At 43.6% G+C, this 18,067-nt stretch overlaps 1 protein-coding gene across 3 annotated transcripts in view; it reads right to left on the reverse strand.

Annotated features, from left to right (window-relative positions):
- Positions 1-18,067, reverse strand: part of LOC121554084 (VPS10 domain-containing receptor SorCS1-like) — a 186,692-nt gene that overhangs the window by 48,465 nt on the left and 120,160 nt on the right. For all 3 annotated transcript variants that reach the window (XM_045214039.1, XM_045214040.1, XM_045214041.1), the window contains exons 5-9: positions 9,091-9,164; positions 6,432-6,496; positions 5,321-5,439; positions 4,885-4,974; positions 834-1,013 (exon numbers count right to left, since the gene is read on the reverse strand). In XM_045214039.1, the coding sequence (XP_045069974.1) occupies positions 834-1,013; positions 4,885-4,974; positions 5,321-5,439; positions 6,432-6,496; positions 9,091-9,164 (528 nt within the window). The remainder of the gene's footprint in view (positions 1-833; positions 1,014-4,884; positions 4,975-5,320; positions 5,440-6,431; positions 6,497-9,090; positions 9,165-18,067) is intronic.

The raw sequence follows: 18,067 nt of genomic DNA on the forward strand, positions 1-18,067 counted from the left end.
CAGCTTGACAATGACCCAAAACACACGGCCAAGGCAACAAAAGAGTGGCTCAAGAAGAAGCACATTAAGGTCCTGGAGTGGCCTAGCCAGTCTCCAGACCTTAATCCCATAGAATATCTGTGGAGGGAGCTGAAGGTTCGAGTTGCCAAACGTCAGGCTCGAAACCTTAATGACTTGGAGAAGATCTGCAAAGAGGAGTGGGACAAAATCCCTCCTGAGATGTGTGCAAACCTGGTGGCCAACTACAAGAAATGTCTGACCTCTGTGATTGCCAACAAGGGTTTTTCCACCAAGTACTAAGTAATGTTTTGCAGAGGGGTCAAATACTTATTTCCCTCATTAAAATGCAAATCAATTTATAACATTTTTGACATGCGTTTTTCTGGATTTTGTTGTTGTTATTCTGTCTCTCACTGTTCAAATAAACCTACCATTGAAATTATAGACTGAACATGTCTTTGTCAGTGGGCAAACGTACAAAATCAGGAGGGGATCAAATACTTTTTTCCCTCACTGTATATATATATGATTTACAGTATTTTTATTTTATTGAGACATAGATAGGTAGAGATGAGCAGAGAGACAGAGAGGGAGGAATATTCAGAGAAGCAGTGGAGCCAGGATGACATATGTCTCAATAAAATTGTTGAGTCCAGTGTTACCCACTAGACCAGCCTCAGGCACACAAACAGGTATATATACCTTATCTCCAGTATATTGACTTCGTACATGTACAGGAGGTCTATCATGACGTTGTATATTTACCTCATACAGGTCAATCATGGCGCTGTATATTTACCTTATACAGGTCAATCATGGCGCTGTATATTTACCTCATACAGGTCTATCATGACGTTGCCCTCGTGCCCCATGCTGCTGACTACGTTCTCCAGGGCCAGGGTGTAGAATACCCCTCCAGTCTCTGACACGTACAGGTTGTAGGTGTCGTTCTGGTTCCACTCCTGCACCGCCGCAACCACCCGGTTCTCATCCGTACTGATCACATGCAGGTCCTAGCAGAGAAAGAATGTCAGCGGGTTACATTTGACATTAAGTTGCATATATACTGTATCATGTAATTGGAACAAATTAATTAATTACAGACTAATACACTGACGGCACAAAACATTAGGACCACCTGCTCTTTCCATGACTAGCTATGATCCCTTGTTGATGTTACTTGTTAAATCCACTTCAATCAGTGTAGATGAAGGGGAGGAGACAGGTTAAAGAAGCATTTTTAAGCATTGAGACAATTGAGACATGGATTGTGTATGTGTGCCATTCAGAGTGTGAATGGGCAAGACAAAATATTTAAGTGCCTTTGAACAGGGTATGGTAGTAGGTGTAAGGCGCACCAGTTTGAGTGTGTCAAGAACTGCAACGCTGCTGGGTTTTTCACGCTCAACAGTTTCCTGTGTGTATCAAGAATGGTCCACCACCCAAAGGATATCCAGACAACTTGACACAACAGTGGGAATCATTGGAGTCAACATGGGCCAGTATCCCTGTGGAACGCTTTCAACACCTTGTAGAGTCCATGCCGCGACAAATTGAGGCTGTTCTGAGGGCAACTCAATATTAGGAAGGTGTTCTTAATGTTTGGTACACGGAGTGTGTATATATATTGGTAACTAATTGAACATTTAAATGAATCATTTTTACAGCATTACAATTCAATAATTAGTTGGTAGCTAACCATTTCAATTAGAGTACATTGGTGACACAATCAGGTTTAATTAATGACATGCAGGCCAACTAATTTCACTTACACAATAGAATAATTACACAATAGTAATTACAGTGCAATTACACTGGAATGAACAACTTAATTAAGAGAGTATCAAGCAACACAGACTCAAACTCACACCTCCAATTTTAGAACAGAGGTGATGCAGTATGTAACTCTCAAAATGTATAACTTCCCCCTCCTTTTCACCAGTAATGTAAGAGAAAAACAATCTACTGCTTCAGAAGTATAGTACAGTGGAAGTGATCTGATTAAATAAAATGTTGATTTGATACTATATCTAACTACTGTTTTGCGAGCATCTACCCACTTTTGCGAGCATCTACCCACTTAGAATGCATTTTAATTAATCCAGCGCATAATCACAAGAAAATAACATAAATCATAATCGAATCTTACCTCCCCCTTGATTAACCTTAAATAAAATTGACACTTTGAATCAGTTTTGATTTCCATGTAGTCACAATCAACGCCTGCTAATTGTAATATGCCAACGGGTGTATTACAGTGGCCTTTCGAGAACCCCCGTCTACCCAATTTACCCATCCCACCCCTGCTGGGTTTAATCATAAGAATAAATCAGTATCAGACCTCATTCTCACCAACGTAACTCCGGCAAGGAGGATATTACACATATTAACTTGAATTGTGTGCTTGTCGGCCCGCAATAACACAGAGGGACACACGCTGTTCTCGCTAGTGAATTTCATCTACCTCTGACTGTGCCTGCAACATATCAGTGGGGAGAGAGAGAGAGCGAAAGAGAGAGAGCGAGAGCAAGAGAGAGAGAGAGAGAGAAAGAAAGAGAGAGAGAGAGAGAGAGAAAGAGAGAGAGAGAGAGAGAGAGAGAGAGAGAGAGAGAGAGAGAGAGAGAGAGAGAGAGAGAGAGAGAGAGAGAGAGAGAGAGAGAGAGAGAGAGAGAGAGAGAGAGAGAGAGAGAGAGGATAGGATGGCCCAGGGCTTGATTGAATACAACATGTTTAATTGTCAATGGAGAGGTGGGAAGGGCACAAGAGAGGCCACAGTCATATAGCTGCATTGAATAACAATGCCAGAGCCAACGCCAGTTGGTTTTGGCCTCAGTTCACTCATAAATAACAAAGAGACGCTGGATAGAAAGCTACCTGTGTTGTTTTCAGTGTTGGTCACATCATGGCTTAGGTTTGAATTCCCATAGAGATTATTAGTTTGATGCATTTAAGGTAGGTTGAAACATAGATATATAACCACTGGACCGGAGTCTGGTCGAGTGGGAAACACTCTCACTTCCGGAACCATATATCTGCGGCAGGGATCCCGGTTTGTTCCCGGCATGAGCCCTAGACACTTAGGTTCCCTCTACTGTGTCTTCCTGCTTCTGTTCCCTCTACTGTGTCTCCCTGCTTCTGTTCCCTCTACTGTGTCTCCCTGCTTCTGTTCCCTCTACTGTGTCTCCCTGCTTCTGTTCCCTCTACTGTGTCTCCCTGCATCTGTTCCCTCTACTGTGTCTCCCTGCTTCTGTTCCCTCTACTATGTCTCCCTGCTTCTGTTCCCTCTACTGTGTCTCCCTGCTTCTGTTCCCTCTACTGTGTCTCCCTGCTTCTGTTCCCTCTACTGTGTCTCCCTGCTTCTGTTCCCTCTACTGTGACTTCCTGCTTCTGTTCCCTCTACTGTGTCTCCCTGCTTCTGTTCCCTCTACTGTGTCTCCCTGCTTCTGTTCCCTCTACTGTGTCTCCCTGCTTCTGTTCCCTCTACTGTGTCTCCCTGCTTCTGTTCCCTCTACTGTGTCTCCCTGCTTCTGTTCCCTCTACTGTGTCTCCCTGCTTCTGTTCCCTCTACTGTGTCTCCCTGCTTCTGTTCCCTCTACTGTGTCTCCCTGCTTCTGTTCCCTCTACTGTCTCTCCCTGCTTCTGTTCCCTCTACTGTGTCTCCCTGCATCTGTTCCCTCTACTGTGTCTCCCTGCTTCTGTTCCCTCTACTGTGTCTCCCTGCTTCTGTTCCCTCTACTGTGTCTCCCTGCTTCTGTTCCCTCTACTCTGTCTCCCTGCATCTGTTCCCTCTACTCTGTCTTCCTGCTTCTGTTCCCTCTACTGTGTCTCCCTGCATCTGTTCCCTCTACTCTGTCTTCCTGCTTCTGTTCCCTCTACTGTGTCTCCCTGCTTCTGTTCCCTCTACTCTGTCTCCCTGCTTCTGTTCCCTCTACTGTGACTTCCTGCTTCTGTTCCCTCTACTGTGTCTCCCTGCTTCTGTTCCCTCTACTCTGTCTCCCTGCTTCTGTTCCCTCTACTCTGTCTCCCTGCTTCTGTTCCCTCTACTGTGTCTCCCTGCTTCTGTTCCCTCTACTGGGTCTCCCTGTTTCTGTTCCCTCTACTGTGTCTCCCTGCTTCTGTTCCCTCTACTGTGTCTCCCTGCTTCTGTTCCCTCTACTGTGTCTCCCTGCTTCTGTTCCCTCTACTGTGACTTCCTGCTTCTGTTCCCTCTACTGTGTCTCCCTGCTTCTGTTCCCTCTACTCTGTCTCCCTGCTTCTGTTCCCTCTACTCTGTCTCCCTGCTTCTGTTCCCTCTACTGTGTATCCCTGCTTCTGTTCCCTCTACTGTGTCTCCCTGCTTCTGTTCCCTCTACTGTGTCTCCCTGCTTCTGTTCCCTCTACTGTGTCTCCCTGCTTCTGTTCCATCTACTCTGTCTCCCTGCATCTGTTCCCTCTACTCTGTCTTCCTGCTTCTGTTCCCTCTACTGTGTCTCCCTGCATCTGTTCCCTCTACTGTGTCTCCATGCTTCTGTTCCCTCTACTGTGTCTCCCTGCATCTGTTCCCTCTACTGTGTCTCCCTGCTTCTGTTCCCTCTACTGTGTCTCCCTGCTTCTGTTCCCTCTACTGTGTCTCCCTGCTTCTGTTCCCTCTACTGTGTCTCCCTGCTTCTGTTCCTTCTACTGTGACTTCCTGCTTCTGTTCCCTCTACTGTGTCTCCCTGCATCTGTTCCCTCTACTGTGTCTCCCTGCTTCTGTTCCTATCCTGTCATATAAAATAATACAAATACAAAAGAAGTTCAGAATTCGGTTTTTTTCATGACCATGTGGTATTACCACTGGAATGTTGATCGACCATTGCAACAGTGTATGACCATTGCATGACCATGTGTGTCTGTGGGTTATACCTTAGGCAAGGTGTACTTGGGTAGCTTCATTGGTGTGAAGACTTCCCGCTTGGCTGACACGTAGTAGATTGGACGCCCACCAGTTGACACCTGCAGGTCATGAAACCATTGAATGAAAACCCATTCAAGATATACAACCCATCAAGCATATGGTACATACTAAACCCTGATTAATATACTGTGTTACAATACATTTCCAAGAAACGTATTACATGTTCTCTCTCACACACACCTTTGGATTACATCAATAAAACATGTTCAGCAGTAAAATGCATCAATCCCAAAAATACATAATAGCCTTAAAATAAACACTTAAGAGTAATATGATCTTCAACATTTCCGATAATCCTATAACATGTTCTCTCTCACACATACATCTGTTCTGGTTCATGTCCTTCTAACTTCCGGTTCACGTCAGATATGGGCAATTACCTACCTGGACAAACACATACTCGTCTTGCACCACAAGGGAATTGGGGTCAATGTAGCCGGGGAACGGCTTGCCCTTATTGGCCTCGGTGCAGTTCTGCAGCTTGCAGGTGACGTACAGCGCCTCTGCACACATGGAGAGAAGAAACCGCAGCCATTGAACCAATGATCATATTAGCCAGTGGGGGACAGGCAGCCTTCACCGCGAGCTAGCCTTCCATCAGGTGTCTCACATTAATTTTGTCAATAAAGTGGCGAGCAAAAAGCGAGGGGAAAGCGGAGGGTGGACCAGGGAGGCCAATTGCTTTCTTTCCCCTCAATCGCGTTTTGAGGTGGGGAGAGAGGTGTGGGACTGGCTGTCCCTGTGTGTTAGGCTTCAGCTAACTATGTTGTCTGGTTCACACAGCGAGCCGCATGATCAATGGGTGATGGACATACAGGGGCAAGGCTTGCGCTGTCACAAGGGTGTCTGTATCTGTGGCGGCTGCTAACTGGGGGTGATTCTGCCACCCCGAACAAAAGGGTGGTTGTTTGCTTTCAGTCAGGGATTCTATTTTTGTCCATTGAGTTAGTTGAGGGCTGGGGAGAATACCCCTTAAGTTTTGAGAGATGTATCCCCAGTACAATGTGGTAGATTAACTATGAGGGATATATGTAATGTGTTACCTCCATATCTGTCTCAACCGTTTGACTTTAAGATATATGGTAAATATAACATGTTCATGACAGAGTAGAAAAACATACATTGTGAATTGGAATTGTATTATGCATATTGTGTTACTGTATCAGGTAGATCCATTCAACTGAATCTGTTCTGCCAAAACATGGACAGGTGGCAATTGTGTTTCCATCCATTCATTGACATTCAGAATGTTGAGTATCAGGATCACTCTGGTTTTAAAGGCTTTCTAATATATGCATTGCTTTTCTCAATCGTCATTGTGTGTCCCCCGCGCCAGTGCATTACAACTGCCTCCTCATATTACCCTTCAATCGTGTGGCCCGTAGCCCTTCATACCCTCCCAATCACTTTCCACTTTAGTTCAAGGCTCATGGTACAGTAAAGACACCAGAAAAGTGAGGAACAGAGCAGGAACTCTGAAAATTGAATTACTCACGTCCTTCGGAGATGATGGTTTCCAGGTGAACTAAGCCCGGTTCTTTGTCTAAACCCGATTTCGACCTGCAAGGGAGAAGACACATTTATTGAATGTACATCACTATTCTTTAGCAAGGAAGGACAGAAGGATATCACAGATGCTACCTAGCCTATACCTACCTTCTTATCCCTGAGATTGCTTGTCAGATAAATTCAGAACATTGAGGGGAAATGACAACCAGAATGACAATTGCCAGAAATTTCAAGGGCCCAGGCTATACCCCTGTGGAACACCTCAAAAGGTTGTACATTGAGGTAAAAAGGAAAACTACGTCAGGTGTAGCGTGTGATGTTACCGTGTTCAAGCCCAAACCTTACGAGACTGCCCTGACTTTCCTGACAGTTTGACAGGGAACGCATCCTGACATCATTAGCGAGAGGGAAAGTAATTGACACGGTGCAGCTGCACAAAATCATTACAGGCCTGAAATATTTATTAAAAGGAAATCAGAGGGATGTCTTCATAGAGCAAAGAGACAGCACACAAAGGGAGAGGAGATCACGCACAGAGCCCACCCCCCGGTCTTAATTATGGCACCTATTGGCAGTATTGGTGATTTCCCAGATAAAACGCATCATCTCTGGAGACTGACCTATTTACCTTCTCTCGTTCTCCCTCTTTCTCTATTCAGTTCAAAAACTAAGGGATAACAACCATTCTTTAAGATCACCTATTTCAATTCTCATAGACTGTACTAGAGGTGAGTTTGAACCTACAGCATCTACAATGTGGGAATATGTATGGGGCAGTAATAATGATTTAACATTTGATTAGCTGTGATGTTGTCTCCCTTGAGACTAGTGGTTTAAACAGGTAAAAATAAGGAGGAGGATTGTCATGAGATGGAGATCTTGCCTCACATAAAAAAAACAGAGAGGATATGACAATCTTGTCCTCCCGAGTGGCGCAGTGGTCTAAGGCACTGCATCGCAGTGCTAGCTGTGCCACTAGAGATCCTGTTTCGAATCCAGGCTCTGTCGTAGCCGGCCACAACCGGGAGATTGGCCCAGCGTCGTCCAGGGTAGGGTAGGGGAGGGAATGGCCGGCAGGGATGTAGCTCAGTTGGAAGAGCATGGCGTTTGCAACGCCAGGGTTGTGGGTTTGATTCCCACGGGGGGCCAGTATGAAAAATAAAAAAATAATGTCTGCACTCACTTAACTGTAAGTTGCTCTGGATAAGAGTGTCTACTAAAATGTAAATGATCTACAGATGTGATTTAGATTCTAGATGAAAATCTGCTCACGGCTGGCAGGTTGACGTTTTTCGGGAAGAGTTTAGTCCTTGATGCAGAACTGAGCGATTTTCACTAGATGGGCCAGCTGCAAAGTCAAAATTGGCTATATTGTAAAAATGTATTAGCTCTTTGGTCTCATTTAAGGTTAGGGTCAGGCATCATGGTTAGCAGTCGGGTTTAGGTTAGGGTTAGGTTTAAAATCAGATTTCATGACTTTGTGGCTGTGCTAGCTAGTGACCACTCCACAAAGCTGCCTCCAGAACAAGATACATGACGAAAAACACTAACCTGCTCCCGACTGTGCCTTTTCTTTTCAACTACCATGGTCCGATTCCGAAAGGAAGTTTCCCAAAACCTTATTAACAGGGTTCACACAGTCCTAAAAATAAACCTCACTCACTCAAGCACTGCAGAAGCAAACCCTCTAGGCATCCTCCTCCCAGAACTGCCTAGCTTGTTACCACTGACAGTTTCTCACAAATTTGCTCAAAAGCTTTTTTTATACATCAGTTGTGTTAAAAATTACTGGATTTGACAGTTCGTGTCTGGCAGATGTGGGACCAGCTACGAAGTAGAACAAATGGAGAACAGAGGAGGATAACAAGAAACGAAACAGTAGAAGAAAGATCCAATCTCATATAGATAGAAGACAAGGGCATTCTCATGGGGTGGATTTGACTGACACGGTCAAGTAAGGTCATGCTATCGGAGACCTAGGGCTATATGGTTCAAACATAAGTTCAAATCAAACTATAATGCTCTTACTATCAAGTATTATCAAGGACTGCTGTATCCCATGATAGGGGAGTTCATAATAGAGAATTATAAATATATATTTGCAGCATTAATTGTGCAAGGTAATTCATGCATATCCAAATCCATTTATCTCCCTCAATTTAACATTCCAAATGTAACTCCAAAACCTTGGATATAACCTTGCTTTAGGAATAACATTGAACAGGTCCCACCTGAGCTCCAACAGGCCCAAGTGAGATCACAAAACTCATCCAAAATCCCACTCATGTGTTGACTACTCTGTCTGTTGACATTCCCTTGTTCATTATCCACGCTTGATCAAATGAAGACCACATTGTTAGCTGCATTGCAAATGCTGAAACATTCAGCACAGTGAATTCACTAACAAGCTCTTATGGGTCGCTGCATTCATTAAAAGTCTGAACATCTTTGGAGTGCCAGTACCTCGCTATCTAACGCTGAGAAAGCATAGGTGCAGACACATCAATAATATAACGCAAACAAGACGATTCACTCTGCCATATCTCCTTCCATTAAGAATGTGGAAAGACCAACAAGGATTTCAATTTATAGTTAGTCTTGACAGAAGGGAAGACAGGAAGAAGGTTGTAGGTTGCTGTTCTTACCAGTAGAATCGATTGGGGGCCACCCTCTCATGGACAAGTTGCCACCTCCTTCCGAACTCCACCGAGCTGTACAGCTGTGGGGAGAAAGCCGATGGGAATTACATACTGTATTCAGTCAGACAAGACAGGTTAGATTAATACTGTAAAATAATCATTCAACACACAAACCCTAAATGATAGTCCAGATATAATTTACTTTAATTCAAAAAGTTTAGCATTTTCCCATTACATTCATGTCAATGTAATACAATATGAGCATAACTCGTTTTATAATTAGTCCTGTTCACTTCACCAATAATTTCAATGTCATGCAATACTTCTATTTCCATAGGAAGAATTGCTCTCAAGTTAATTTACCTTCTTGAGAAGCTATGTTACCCACATGGCACAAGAGGGAATCAAAAATGTGCCTCAGAAGAATCACCAGAACAGGGCTGAAGCTGAGGGCACATTCCCCACATTCTTTCACTGTGAAAACCCCACACACATTCCCAGGTTAAATATGAAGCTGTAAAAGGGATCTTGTATGGTGAGGGTAGCATTGTGCTGGAGATATGGCTACACACTCCTAACAAGGCTAGAGATCCGCTGGCTGGTGTGTGTGTGTGGTGGGGGATCTAGCAGGGGAGCCGGGGCACAGCCGGTGGTCTCAATGTGAGCATTGTTTCGCTAGTCAGCACTTCGGTAGGTTGCTGAGATATCCCAATCTCTACTGAGAGCTGCTACACAGAGATGGTTCACACACACAAAGATATCACAATCTCTATCGGTAGATGGTTTGAGCCGAGGGGGGATTCTTTCAAGAAACAGAAAAGCTTATTTGGGGAAGGAAGCATGGTACAATTGAATATCCTGAATAATCATGGAATAAATGCCTTTTGTTTGCTTCTTATTTCACGATTTATTTTGGAGTCAGCATTTTTCTTACTAACTGGTTACTGTGAACTATCCAAGATAATTACATGAATGATGTCAATATTGGGCTTTGTTTTGTTTGTTGTTTTTTGAGCTTAGTTTGTTTACTGCTGTCTAGCCAATGAGGCGCAAACCTTGTGAGAATGGTAAGGTTGTGAAAGTTTGGATGTGTGATTATAAAAAATAAAAAATAAAACACCTGCAACAGCTAAGCCAAATTATTTATTTGTTTACTGATTACAGCAGAGAAGTCAACGAGGCGTGAGACTTAATTTAATTGTTTTAGTTTGTGGACTATTTCTATTTTAAACGTGAGCAATCAAGCATAATATTTATTAACGGCCGACTGAATGGTGATACTGTTTGTTAATATTTGTTTATGTTTTAAATTGTATTTATTTACTCTTTCCTGAAGGGTGAAGCCAAGGCCTCAGTTAAAAGACCTCAATATCAGCACATTTTCATTCAAATAATCCCCTTGACAATTATTGTTATTTAATTGAAAATAATGTTTAATTAAACTAATCCGAACCACCATTAAAGCCAAGCTGAATTGCAGGCATTTGAACTGTAGTGACAATATGTTCCATTACGTAAGGTCTTCAAACAAGGTCTTTACACAATGGTCTTCAAAGAACACCACTGAACGCCAGCCATTTGTAGCATCATTAACCATTCCATAACATTAGATCAGGTCAGGTTGAACACGTTACTACAGTTGAAGTTGGAAGTTTACATACACTTAGGTTGGAGTCATTAAAACTCGTTTTTCAACCACTCCACAAATTTCTTGTTAACAAACTATAGTTTTGGCAAATCGGTTAGGACATCTACTTTGTGCATGACACAAGTCATTTTTCCAACAATTGTTTACAGACGGATTATTTCACTTATAATTCACTGTATCACAATTCCAGTGGGTCAAAAGTTTACATACACTAAGTTGACGGTGCCTTTAAACAGCTTGGAAAATTCCAGAAAACGATGTCATGGCTTTAGAAGCTTCTGATAGGCTAATTGACATCATTTGAGTCAATTGGTGGTGTACCTGTGGATGTATTTCAAGGCCTACCTTCAAACTCAGTGCCTCTTTGCTTGACATCATGGGAAAATCAAAAGAAATCAGCCAAGACCTCAGAAAAAAATGGTAGACCTCCACAAGTCTGGTTCATCCTTGGGAGCAATTTCCAAATGCCTGAAGGTACCACGTTCATCTGTACAAACAATAGTACGCCAGTATAAACTCCATGGGACCACGCAGCCGTCATACCTTCTTCCAAGATGGCGTACTAGTGCAGTCCTGTTTTTGTCGTGTGTCTGTAAATAGCCTGTAAATACCCTGTTTTTTTTGTATTTTTCGTACATATTTTCCTATCAGACTTTTCATCCTCCTACAAAATATACTTTCCTGCAACCCGCCTCACTCAACGTGGAACGGATTCTATTATTGACTTATCTTTTATCTAGAATATCCAGTTGAAACTAGCTAGCCAGCTAACTAGCTACTTGCTATTAGCCACAGTTGCTATTTCACCCAGAACATTAGATTTTCTGCCGGAATAATTTAATCACTGGACATTAATCACCGGATCGCAACTAGCTAGCCGAAACCGAATGGATGTTGCTGTTTGGCTAATCACCACTGCCCCCGATGCAAGCACCAGTTAGCCTCGAGCTAGCCTAGAGTCAGGCTCATATCCTGGCTATCTACCTCTAGGTCTACCGGACGGGAGTAGCCAGTTAGCTCTCGGACTCACATATTGCTGTTCACTGGACCTTATGATCACTCAGCTGCACAGCTGATGCCTGCTGGACTGTTCCTTTACACGGTACCCTGTCCTGTTGATTCTGTTTAGTCTTAGCCCAAACGTTATCGCTATTTCCAGTTGTGTCTTAGCTCTCTCTAATAACACCTGTGACTGCTTTATGCCTCTCTCCCATGTCAATTATGCCTTGCCTATTGCTGTTTGGGTTAGTTCTTATTATACAATTTAACTGTAGAACCCCTAGTCCCTCTCAAACTGCCTCATATAGTTCCTTTGTTCCACCCCCCATACACGCTGAGACCGGCTCAATCGATGCCTCCAATGACGCTATCTCTTTCATTGTTACCCAACGCTTAGGGTTACCTGAACTGTACTCATATCCTTCCATATCCTTTTCTGTACATAATGCCCTGAATCTTTTCTACAACGCCCGGAGAACTGCCCCCTTTATTCTATGTACCCAACGCACTAGAAGACCAGTTCTTAAAGCCTTTAGTCGTATCCTTATCTAGTCCTCCTCTGTTCCTCTGGTGATGTAGAGGCTAACCCAGGCCCTGCAGCCCCCAGTATCACTCCTACTCCCCAGGAGCTATCATTTGTTGACTTCTGTAACCGTAAAAGTCTTGGTTTTCTGCACATAAATATCAGAAGCCTCCTTCCTAAGTTTGAGTTATTCACTGCGTTAGCACACTCCGCCAACCCTGATGTTCTAGCAGTGTCTGAATCCTGGCTTAGGAAGGCCACCAAAAATTCTGAAATTTCCATCCCCAACTATAACATTTTCCGTTTAGATAGAACTGCCAAAGGGGGTGGAGTTGCAATCTACTGTAGAGATAGCCTGCAGAGCTCCATCATACTATCCAGGTCTGTGCCCAAACAGTTTGAGCTTCTACTTCTAAAAATCCACCTTTCCAGAAATAAATCTCTCACTGTTGCCGCTTGCTACAGACCCCCCTCAGCCCCCAGCTGTGCCCTGGACACCATATGTGAATTGATTTCCCCCATCTATCCTCAGAGTTCGTACTGCTTGGTGACCTAAATTGGGATATGCTTAACACCCCGGCCATCCTACAATCTAAACTAGATGCCCTCAATCTCACACAAATTATCAACGAACCTACCAGGTTCAACCCTAAATCCGTAAACATGGGTACCCTCATAGATATCATCCTGACTAACTTACCCTCTAAATACACCTCCGCTGTCTTCAACCAGGATCTCAGCGATCACTGCCTTATTGCCTGCGTCCGTAACGGGTCCGCGGTCAAACGACCACCCCTCATCACTGTCAAACGCTCCCAAAAACACTTCAGCGAGCAGGCCTTCCTAATTGACCTGGCCCAGGTATCCTGGATGGATATAGATTTCATTCCGTCAGTAGAGGATGCCTGGTTGTTCTTTAAAAGTAATTTCCTCTCAATCTTAAATAGACATGCCCCATTCAAAAAATACAGAACTAAGAACAGATATAGCCCCTGGTTCTCCTCAGACTTGACTGCCCTTGACTAGCACAAAAACATCCTGTGGCGTACTGCATTAGCATCAAATAGCCCCCGCGATATGCAACTTTTCAGGGAAGTTAGGAATCAATATACACAAGCAGTTAGGAAAGCAAAGGCTAACTTTTTCAAACAGAAATTTGCATCCTGTAGCACTAACTCCAAAAAGTTTTGGGACACTGTAAAGTCCATGGAAAATAAGAGCACTTCCTCCCAGCTGCCCACTGCACTGAGGCTAGGAAACACTATCACCACCGATAAATCTACAATAATCGAGAATTTCAACAAGCACTTTGCTACGGCTGGCCATGCTTTCCACCTGGCTACCACTACCCCGGCCACCAGCTCTGCACCCTCCGCTGCAACTTGCCCATGCCCCCCCGCTTCTCCTTCACACAAATCCAGACAGCTGATGTTCTAAAAGAGCTGCAAAATCTGGACCCCTACAAATCATCTGGGCTAGACAATCTGGACCCTTTCTTTCTAAAACTAGCCGCCGAAATTGTCGCAACCCCTATTACTAGCCTGTTCAACCTCTCTTTCGTAACGTCTGAGATCCCCAGAGATTGGAAAGCTGCCGCGGTCATCCCCCTCTTCAAAGGGGGTGACACTCTAGATCCAAACTGTTACAGACCCATATCCATCCTGCCCTGCCTTTCAAAAAGTTTTTGAAAGCCAAGTCAACAAACAGATCACCGACCATTTCGAATCCCACCGTACCTTCTCCGCTTATGCAATCCGGTTTCGAGCTGGTCATGGGTGCACTTCAGCCACGCTCAAGGTCCTAAACGATATTATAACCGCGATCGATAATAGACAGTACTGTGCAGCCGTTTCATTGACCTGGCCAAGGCTTTCGACTCTGTCAACCACCGCATTCTTATTGGCAGACTAAATAGCCTTGGTTTCTCAAATGACTGCCTCGCCTGGTTCACCAACTACTTCTCAGATAGAGTTCAATGTGTCAAATCGGAGGGCCTGTTGTCTGGACCTATGGCAGTCTCTATGGGGGTGCCACAGGGTTCAATTCTTGGGCCGACTCTTTTCTCTGTGTATATCAATGACGTCGCTCTTGCTGCTGGTGACTCTCAGATCCACCTCTACGCAGACGACACCATTTTTGTATACATCTGGCCCTTCATTGGACACTGTGTTAACAAACCTCCAAACGAGCTTCAATTCCATAAAACACTCCTTCAGTAGCCTCCAACTGCTCTTAAACACTAGTAAAACTAAATGCATGCTCTTCAACCGAACGCTGCTTGCACCCGCCCACCCGACTAGAATCACTACTCTCGACGGGTCTGACCTAGAGTATGTGGACAACTACAAATACCTAGGTGTCTGGTTAGACTGTAAACTCTCCTTCCAGACTCACATTAAGAATCTCCAATCCAAAGTTAAATCTAGAATCGGTTTCCAATTTCGCAACAAAGCCTCCTTCACTCATGCTGCCAAACATGCCCTCGTAAAACTGACTATCCTACCGATCCTTGACTTCGGCGATGTCATTTACAAAATAGCCTCCAACACTCTACTCAGCAAATTGGATGTAGTCTATCACAGTGCCATCCGTTTTGTCTCCAAAGCCCCATATAATACCCACCACTGTGACCTGTACGCTCTTGTTGGCTGGTCCTCACTACATATTCGTCGCCAAAACCACTGGCTCCAGGCCATCTATAAATCACTGCTAGGCAAATCCCCGCCTTATCTTAGCTCATTGGTCACCATAGCAACACCCACCCGTAGTCTGCGCTCCAGCGGGTATATCTCACTGGTCATCCCCAAAGCCAACACCTCCTTTGGCCGCAATTCCTTCCAGTTCTCTGCTGCCAATGACTGGAACAAATTGCAAAAATCTCTGAAGCTGGAGACACTTATCTCCCTCACTAACTTTAAGCATCAGTTGTCAGAGAACCTTACCGATCACTGCACCTGTACACAGCCCATCTGAAATTAGCCCCGCCCAACTACCTCATCCCTATATTGTTATCTATTTTGCTCATTTGTACCCCAGTATCTCTATTTGCACATCATCTCTTGCACATCTATCATTCCAGTGTTAATACTAATTGTAATTATTTTGCACTATAGCCTATTTTATTGCCTACCTCCATAACTTGCTAAATTTGCACACTGTATATTATATGTATTTCTGTTGTATTTTTGACTTTGTTTTGTTTTACCCCATATGTAACTCTGTGTTTGTTTTTATCGCACTGCTATGCTTTATCTTGGCCAGGTCGCAGTTGTAAATGAGAACTTGTTCTCAACTGGTTTACCTGGTTAAATAAAGGTGAAATAAAAAAATAAAAAATAAATACCACTCAGGAAGGAGACGCGTTCTGTCTCCTAGAGATGAACGTACTTTGGTGAGAAAAGTGCAAATCAATCCCAGAACATCAACATAACCTGACAGGCCGCTCAGCAAGGAAGAAGCCACTGCTCCAAAACCATCATAAAAAAAGACAGACTACGGTTTGCAACTGCACATGGGGACAAAGATCGTACTTTTTGGAGAAATGTCCTGTGGTCTGATGAAACAAAAATAGAACTGTTTGGCCATAATAACCATCGTTATGTTTGGAGGAAAAAGGGGGACGCTTGCAAGCCGAAGAACACCATCCCAACCGTGAAGCACGGGGGTCGCAGCATAATGCTGTGGGGATACTTTGCTGCAGGAGGGACTGGTGCTCTTCACAAAATAGATGGCATCATGAGGAAGGGAAATTATATGGATATATTGAAGCAACATCTCAAGACATCAGTCAGGAAGTTAAAGCTTGGTCGCAAATGGCTCTTCCAAATGGACAATGACCCCAAGCGTACTTCCAAAGTTGTGGCAAAATGGCTTAAGGACAACAAAGTCAAAGTATTGGAGTGGCCATCACAAAGCCCTGACCTCAATCCTATAGAAAATGTGTGGGCAGAACTGAAAAAGCAGGTGCGAGCAAGGAGGCCTACAAACCTGACTCAGTTACACCAGCTCTGTCAGGAGGAATGGGCCAAAATTCACCCAACTTATTGTGGGAAGCTTGTGGAAGACTACCCGAAACGTTTGACCAAAGTTAAACAATTTCAAGCCAATGCTACCAAATACTAATTGAGTGTATGTAAACTTCTGACCCACTGGGAATGTGATGAAAGAAATAAAAGCTGAAAGAAATAATTCTCTCTACTATTATTCTGACATTTCACATTCTTAAAATAAAGTGGTGATCCTAACTGACCTAAGACAGGGAATTTTTTTAGTAGGATTAAATGTCAGGAATTGTGAAAAACAGAGTTTAAATGTATTTGGATAAGGTGTATGTCAACTTCCGACTTCAACTGTATGTATGTAGTGTACTGCATGTACTATACAGTCTGTTCCTTCCATACCATATGTGCCATATAAAATATCTGCCTATGAGCATATGCTATTCTGGCCACAGAACATGGTCAATATATTTCTATGTCAATACATGGCAGAGAAAATTTTGAAAAATGCTATTTGAACTGAGCTATGACTTTCATAAGGAACAGAGCTGAATTAAACAGATGCAAGCAGATTGGGTAGAGAGGCAGGAAATCACTCTGACTAATTAGCTAACCCCCACACTGAGGCTGTGTCTCAAATTGCACCCTATTCCCTATTTAGTGCACTAATTTTAACCAGGGCCCTTATGGATATGGTGGTCAAAAGTAGTGCACCATGTAGGGAATAGGGTGCCATTTGGGACACACTGTGTTAGCACTTAATCAGGCAAGTCAGAGAGGAGGGAGAGTGAGAGGGATTTGTACAATGAAATACGTACTGGCTAGAGAGCCGGGCAAGTTCTTCAATCTAGGAAATGCCAAGGAGGAAGAAGGAATAGCTCCAAGGCACCATTGAGAGTAAATAAAGAGAAGGGGAAAGATGGGAGCAGGAGAGAGAGGGAGGGAGGGAGACAATGGGAGAGTGTGAGAGATTGAGATTTAGAGAGAGAGAGGGAGAGAGAGAGAGAGAGAGAGAGAGAGAGAGAGAGAGAGAGAGAGAGAGAGAGAGAGAGAGAGAGAGAGAGAGAGAGAGAGAGAGAGAGAGAGAGAGAGAGACAGAGAGAGAGAGATAGAGAGAGAGAGAGAGAGAGAGAGAGAGAGAGAGAGAGAGAGAGACAGAGAGAGAGACAGAGAGAGAGAGAGAGAGAGAGAGAGAGAGAGAGAGAGAGAGAGAGAGAGAAAGAGAAAAGTCAAGAAAGAGGTGAGAGAGAGAGAAAGAGAAAAGTCAAGAAAGAGGTGAGAGGGTGCAGGTTTACAGAGCCTGGTATATGCATGGCAGGGGGGGGGACATTATTCATCAGATGTTAAACATTAGGCCCAAATGGCTCTGGCTGCAAGCAAGGCATTTTATTAATGGTAATGGCCATTCTCAAAATGGCTATAAATTGCAGGTCTGGAATACCTATTTTACATATTACCTTCTCTCTTGCCTCAGTAGTTCATCGACAATTACCATCACAAGACAGTGTCTCATATATTAGATTATTATTTATACGATAAACATATGCATTTCATTCCCTTGGATTTATTTCACCTTTATTTAACCAGGTAAGCCAGTTGAGAACAAGTTCTCATTTACAACTGCGACCTGGCCAAGATAAAGCAAAGCAGTGTGATAAAAAACAACAACACAGAGTTACATATGGGGTAAACAAAACATAAAGTCAAAAATACAACAGAAAATATATATGCAGTGTGTGCGAATGTAGTAAATTATGGCGGTAAGGCAATACATAGGCCATAGTGCAAAATAGTTACAATTTCGTATATTAACAT

This window comes from Coregonus clupeaformis, unplaced genomic scaffold (genome assembly GCF_020615455.1).
Source record: "Coregonus clupeaformis isolate EN_2021a unplaced genomic scaffold, ASM2061545v1 scaf0189, whole genome shotgun sequence".
In the NCBI taxonomy this organism is placed as follows: domain Eukaryota; kingdom Metazoa; phylum Chordata; class Actinopteri; order Salmoniformes; family Salmonidae; genus Coregonus; species Coregonus clupeaformis.